The sequence below is a fragment of the Clytia hemisphaerica genome, unplaced genomic scaffold (genome assembly GCF_902728285.1).
Source record: "Clytia hemisphaerica strain Z4C2 unplaced genomic scaffold, Clytia hemisphaerica genome assembly, whole genome shotgun sequence".
NCBI classification, from domain to species: Eukaryota; Metazoa; Cnidaria; class Hydrozoa; order Leptothecata; family Clytiidae; genus Clytia; species Clytia hemisphaerica.
This window is the reverse complement of record NW_027103694.1, coordinates 554,130-561,608: the sequence shown is the minus strand read 5'-3', so window position 1 is coordinate 561,608 and position 7,479 is coordinate 554,130. Positions and strand designations below refer to the sequence as shown.

The window sequence follows — 7,479 nt, the reverse complement described above, 5'->3', positions numbered from 1 at the left end:
AGTCTATAGATAAAATTTATAAAGTGGATGACTACAGCGTTTTGAGTTGGCCGAAATTGAAGCAAATTGGGGAGGAAATTCTCGAAAACTTTCGGTTATTTTTTCCTTTTTTGCGGTAGAGATTCAGAAAAAGAAGAAAGTTTTTCAAGGTGAAATTGTGCATGTGATTCCTTAAAGAGTGTCTCTATGAAATGAGCGGAGCAGTTTTTTGAATAAAGTCTTTCTGTACCTTGTTATTCGATTTTTCGTCTAAAATGTTTAAATTTCATCAGAAATCAAGAATTTTAGACAACCCGTATGGGCCACCATAAAAGTCAATCCAAAATCCCCTCCGCTCATTTTGTGGACAATCTAAAGTAGAATGACCCCTTCAAATTTGGTGTTGTTTGGGCTTCAGCGACAAGTGGTATTTCGAAATTTTTTCTCTTCAAATTTCTCAAAAAGACTGCCAATTTGACCAAATTTGAGAAGGTTTTGTCAAATAAATGACATTTCCAAGTTCCTAGTGCACCCACAACCAGTGTGCTAAGTTTCAGTCATTTTCAGTCATAAAGTCCTTGGAAGTCCAAAATCACATGGACTAAAGTCACAAGGACCACTCTAGCATGTAGATATGTTTAGCGTAATAGCCACTTGTGGTGATTTGGGGAGTTTCCCAGGATCTTCGATAGAGAAAGGGTTAAGGCTTTGACCCCAACAGTTTTTGAAAATCATGATTTTCCGTCACTCCCCCGGGTGTGTGTGTGTGTGTGTGTGTGGGGGGGGGGGGGGTTGTACCTTAATTATCTTCGAACTGCACTAAAAACATTACTTTCATATTGAGCTCGCCCTAAAGTCCCAGATACAAAGCTATTTGATATTTTTATCCCCGTCGTTGAAAACACAACTAAAAAATGTAATCGATTACCGTGAAAAGCACAGGTCGAAATCATATATCGACGCTATGCCGACCAATCCAGATTCCATTCAGCGCGCAATCAACGCAGAGAAAAGTAACCATGACGACCATCCAAGATCTTGGATGAAGTTCAAAGTTGATATTTTTATTCCTGTCGTTGAAAACACAACTAAAAAATGTCATCGATTACCGTGAAAAGCACAGGTCGAAATCATATATCGACGCTATGCCGACCAATCCAGATTCCATTCAGTGCGCAATCAACGCAGAGAAAAGTAACCATGACGACCATCCAAGATCTTGGATGAAGTTCAAAGTTGATATTTTTATTCCCGTCGTTGAAAACACAACTGAAAAATGTTATCAATACTTTTTAAAAAGAGTCAGTGATAGAGAATCATAACATGAAGTCTGTTTTTTTTCACAAGTTTGTAATATATTTTATCAACATTTTCGACTCTAAAATGCAGAATTTCAACTGCGTGTATATTTTTGAATCCCTTTTGTCACTCCAATAATTTTTTTTATGACTTGAAAAAATAGCTTGCCCAAGTTTAGAGCCTGGGTCATAAGAATATCGAAATTAGAATGCGACACTCTCTAAAATTATTAGACACTTTTAATTCAAAATTTAGAAACATTTTTGACAAGCTGACGATGATTTTGCCTCTGTTATCTTTGTTATGATATAGATAAAAGACTTGAGAAGAGTAGAACAACAGAGACTTTTGTCGAAGTTTTGACGTTGTTAGCAAGGTACTCCCAAGTGGTATATCATCAAAATCTATTGTTTCATTTTATGCTTTTAACGAGGCGGCAACGAAGAAGAAAGAAAGACAAAGGAGATGGATGTCCAGTCGTTTATATGTTCATGGATTGACACATGCTCGATAAAAATTTCTATAATTGGTCGTCAGAGGTTGATATGTTCTTTGAAAACTCAACCTCTGATACTCAGGGTATAAACAGTTGTGATGAGCTAAAAACACCACTGTGTTACAGACCCATTGGAACCCCAGCCCCACTGGAAAATTTGACAAAAATTGGGAAAATGCCCTGGTATTTCAGCCCCACTGGGAAATTGACTTTGATTTCATCCCCACCCGAAAATTCGGTATCTAAAAATTGCACTCCGAAGCCGCATCCCCACTTGATTTTTTAATTAACCTAGGAACAATAAAATTTCTATCCCATTGAGATTTGAATAGGAATTTTTATACCCACTATTCCACCAGAGCTGTGAGACAGGGGTGTCTAAAAAGAGGCGGAAAAGGTATATCAATTCAAATACCAATTTGAAGAAGACGACTTCAGATATTAAATATAGATCGATTAGATATCACTTTTGTTTTCTAACTCTTTTTAAAGTTTCAGATTGATTTCCAAAGTTAAATTGACGTCTTTCAGAGTTGTTTGAATTCCCATACAAACCATGAGATGAACCAGGAATCCCATGCTTGTTTTCGTGAAATTCTGGATAAATTACCCTAGGTCAAATTCCGAAATGTAATCTACCTAGCGACCTCGTTTATCCTGTTAGACAAAATCAAAAAATAAAACGAAAATAATCGAGACATCAATTGTTTTCATTCGCGTTGTAAATATATCTTAAAATTGATAAATGGGAGGAAGCGATCAATATTGAATAATTATGTCCATATATAGTGACAGTTATTCAGTTTTTTTTTTATATTTATCCATGATTGACCAACACATTAAACGATAAATGGCTTCCTGTCTACGATGTATCGAAACGGCATCGCGAAAAAGGGTAAAAACAATGGAACTGCAGAATCCATTGTCTTAAGAGGGTATAAAAACCCTGTCTTTAACAGTAGACAAAATCATCATTCACAACCATCACATTGTTTTCATCGCAGAAAAATATAACTTTCAAGATGTCATCAGAGGAGGCAATGAACGCTGCATTAAATGCACTTGCAGATTTACAAAAAAAAGTAAGCTCAGATATTATTTTAAGGCCCTAACCAACGACTTGCAAATTAACTTACGGGTTGATGCCGTAGACTTGACTTTTACAGGAACTTTAAATATCCAAGAAAGGCACCCTAAAGAGTGGAACATACCCCCTGGCTCCAATATCTTTAGATAATTTACTACTTCAATCCTTTATAAATTTAAGTATTTTAGACAAGGGAACAGACACTCCAGGAACTGGGGTCTGAGTATGACGGTATAGATTTCGATTTTTTACAGCTTAAAAAACAGAAGTTACATCATAGGTCAGATTTTTTCCTAAGAGAATATGAAAGTTCCATTGGTCTCTGTCTCGCTTTGACCTTTGAAGTCTTTTGAGCAGTGATTTTTTTGGCCTTTCAATTTAACATATTATTTTCAACAGGAGTTACTAAGCCTGGAAAAAGCGTGCGAGGGGTTGGCCAATATTAGAACATTATCCTACGGTGTCGAATTTTGTTTAAATGTAGTGAGATTTTGATTTTATTTAACTTTAGATGAACAGTCAGTCATCTCATTCAGAGAATATCTCCAAATCTATCGAGAGTCTGCAAAAAGATTTGAAAGATTCGGAGAAGAAAGCCAAGGGAAATGCTTACATCAACGGTGCAAACGGGGTTGTCCAAGTCGCTCAAAGTGTTGTCAACAACTTAGACAAGTTCACCTCTGGTGATGCTTTGGGTATAGCATCAGGCGCCCTCGCGATCATTGGAACGATTGGAGGTGTCGTTGGTGGACCCGCTGGTCCGCTCATTGCTGGTGTGTGTTGCTTAGTTGCATCCATTCTACCCTTATTTGGTGGCAGCAGTGGACCATCCATGGGAGAAGTCTTGGAAAAAGTCATCAAAGAAGCATTAGCAGACTTTAAAGATGAAGAAATCTACGGACAAGTCCTTGGATCTTTAAGGTTGATGAAACCTCAAATGGTAGAACTTAATGGAATCGCTGAAAAGAATGGTGGGCTTTTGAAAGAAAGTGAAAAAAGCTTTTTGACAACATTGGATTTCTCTACGGCTGGTGTAGAGATTCTTGGAGCATTGCAAGCACAATTGGATAGGCACAAGGATACCACTAACGAGACAGAGGCTACCCGGTTGGCAACCTATTGCTACTACTATTCCATGATATCAACCCAAAAACGATTAATCTTAACACTTCAATGTGCTCTTCTTCGCCGTAATGATATGGAGGCTATCTATCATGGGGTAAAAAGTTACTTGGACAACGCCTTGCTAGAAGAAGATAAGAAAACTTTCAAGTTTTTGATAGATTTACCAAACAACGGAAAATGGTGGCTTTTATACCGTTATATACACAGAGTTGGAAGCACCACAGCGTTCTATCATCTCAAACTTTCTAAAAGTTATCGGATGTGAGATCAAAGGGCAACTTTGTTTTCTCTATAATGAATACATGGAGCAATATATGTTTACACCAACAAATGGGAGCGCAGAATTTGCATGGGATAAGCTCAGACGTAACATCTTTACCGCACCAGAGGAGAGGTCATCCTTCAGTTGCAAGCTTTACCGACTGATAGGACCTCGTGACAACTGTCAAATACTTTCTGTTCACTATAGTGAGTATTTGTATGCACCTGATTACGCCGCAATGGATAGCCAACGTCGCCGTGTCTTCTCCTGGCGTTCTGGTGAAAACCCTGGAAGTCAAGAATACTGGGAAGTTACCAACGATCGGATAAGAAACATCGACCATAATGAATACATGTATTCTACAAATCACAAAGCTGACCATTCTCCTCATGTGCTCACATGGCGACCTGGTACAGCAGACAATGATGCCGTTTGGAGAATTTTGCCTGTGTCTTTCGAAAAAAGTCCTTTAAACTACACAGCTAAACAGATAGCTGATGCTGGAGGTTTGGCCAAAGCGTTTAATTTGTAAATGACATTTTACGAATGCAAAATTACATCTTGTTTGGGTTCTTCGGTAGGGTTGTGTCTTGTAAACAAAGTAAACGTTTTTTGAAATGATTGTTTTCTTTTCCTGTTAGTCAAGGAAGACTTTCAAAATGTAATTGAGATTTGATTTTCAAAGAATCTAATTTTTAACAAATTGGTAGCTTTTAAAATCTCTTAGAGGGACCCACATTCAAGTGAGCCCCTGGGCGTAAATCTGATGCGTTGTATCAAACTTTTCATCACTCATTTTATATAACATTTTCAAATTTTTGGTAATCATGTTTCGAATTATTTCTTAATTTTAGCATAGATGAAAAATATTTTTTAGAATTATGGTGTATGCAATATGTGTATGCACGAGAAGTCATGTGATAACTAATTTATTGTCGACTCAAAAAAATTGTCCTCTTTTTGTTTCAAAACTTACTTCCGCCTTCTTCTGCTTCTGTGTAGTTTCGAATGTTTTTATTCGAAAATCTAATTCGAACGTTAGAATCGAACAAAAACATTCGATAACTTCCCGCTGAAAATATTCACACAAAAACAAAACTTTTCGATCATTTTCGATCCAGAAGTTTTGTTTTGAAAAGTTGCAGATTTTTCAGAGATGTATTTGAAAGTTTATAGATTGATAATTCAAAATGCAGATGATGTACAGTATTGTTTCGATGGAGAAGAAACCCTTCATCATTGGATTAATCAGATTGATAACATTCAGTCTTTTTCTATTTTTTTGTTTCGATGACATATGACCATGGGAAAGAATAGCAGAGGAAAGGAGTCCCACGATGGAAATGTATGCTTGTAATAATGGTTAAAGAACAACATTTTTCAACAGCAAAACAATTTGGATACTTTCTTGATTATAGTCAAGCTCTAAATGTTTCGAATTTCAGAAGGAAGATGTAATGATTGTTGAGTTGAAAATTCAAGGACGTACATTGTTGTCGAGAACGAGAATTAGGAGAGAACTTTTATAAAAATCACTCGTCATTTGGTTTAATACAAGACATTAAACTTCCCTTGTTATGTTATGAGAAATTTTTTTGGCCAACATATTCAAGAATCTCAAGTTATTTTGTATGCATGGATAAAAAACTGTTTGGTTATCACACGGACAAATTTGCCAAAAGTTGAAAATATTTGGGTGGTGTCAAGTAGTTTTATAATTTCTTAGTTCATCAGATTTGATTTTAGTGTCTTTTATGGAAGAACTCCAAAGTAAAAGTTAATCTGAACATATTTTTGATGCGTTTTTCCCTTTGATTCCCAAGTCAGTTTCTCCGAAAGAAGTAAGAAGAATCTTCAAACAGAATCGTTCTTTTCGGCTGTTTTGTTTTGATTCTCCTCCCGCCGCTTACCCAGTCCCCCAAAAGTCAACGCGGTCATATTTCCAGACTAAAGTAATATGAAATATCGCAAATATCTCGATGCTCTCGACCAATCAAAACGCTGATATTTTTTTGGGTCGGCAATAAAATAAGGGGATGAGCTGGAGTTTTTACAAGATACTTCACTAATTGGTCCTTTAAAGTGATAGAGATGACGCAATCTTTAGAAAAAGTAATGAGATTCTTTTATTACATCTTAACGACCAACCAAATCAAATAAGAGCTTGTAAAAACTCCAGCTTGTCCCAAAATAAGACGATTTTCTAAATTATATGGGAGAAAACAAAAAAAAGTTGCAAGTTTTTTATTCGGTGATACCTTGTTGCTATTGCAATAGTGAGGTTAAGTATCGATAGATAAATCACGAAGACGGACGAATTTTTTCCAGCCTTCATTCGCGCCACGGCACTTTTCTACAGGTTACCCCGCAATGAAATCAACTTTGCTTCCAGAACAATTTTCGCTTGATTGTCCGTTCTAGAAGCAAGGCGGATATAATACACGGGATAAGTCTAGCTTGCATTCCGATCAGCCTGTAGAAAAGTGCCGTGGCGCGAATGAAGGCTAGAGAAAATTCGTCCGTCGTCGTGATTTATCTATCGATACTTAACCTCACTAATATCAGCTTTTATATGCTAGATGGTGGTACTAGATAATATTTTCTGGCGTGCGTCTATCATTAATAGTTTGAGTGTCTATCTAAACAGAGGCTTAATATCTTTATTGGTTCTATTGGCTTTATTGACCCCCCCCCGCTCTGGGGCTACAAAAATCAAAAAAGGTTGGAGTTAATAGGGTTAAGCTTTTCCAAGTAAAAAAAATTGAATATCGCAAGAAATATAGTTGCTATTGCAAAGCCTGTGCAAAATAAATAATATATATCCTATTACTGATCGGCTAGTTGGTAATTGAAAAATGAAGACATGATAAATCAACTTGCTATATAATTTTAATATAATCATCTTGTTCGTCTTAGAATACTACCACTATGAAAAAATTGTTCAAAAATATATTTATTCAGCCTAAAAATACAGGGCTAAACTTTGGTTCGGACAGCTTCGTTTTTCGTATTTATCTCATGATAATATTCCACTTCTATATACCTTAACAACAAGCACAAAACCGCTATCTAATTCGAACTTTAAAAATGTTACAGCCTTTTTATCTCTACTGCAGGTTATTTTGAGACAGACTTTATTTCGACACTTTCTTTAGCAATTTTCTCATATTGAGCAAGAAAAAAAGTTGCGGAGATCACGGTTAGAAAACGAAACAGACATTGAACAAAGTT

The 7,479-nt window shown here is 36.3% G+C and overlaps 1 protein-coding gene across 1 annotated transcript; it reads left to right on the top strand.

Annotated features, from left to right (window-relative positions):
• Positions 1-2,761: 2,761 nt before the first annotated feature.
• LOC136803896 (toxin CfTX-A-like) lies at positions 2,762-4,251 on the top strand. Its single transcript, XM_067060622.1, has 2 exons — positions 2,762-2,856; positions 3,373-4,251. Exons 1-2 carry the CDS (start codon positions 2,797-2,799, stop codon positions 4,249-4,251), a joined length of 939 nt encoding a protein of 312 aa, XP_066916723.1. The 5' UTR covers positions 2,762-2,796.
• The last annotated feature ends 3,228 nt before the right edge of the window (positions 4,252-7,479 follow it).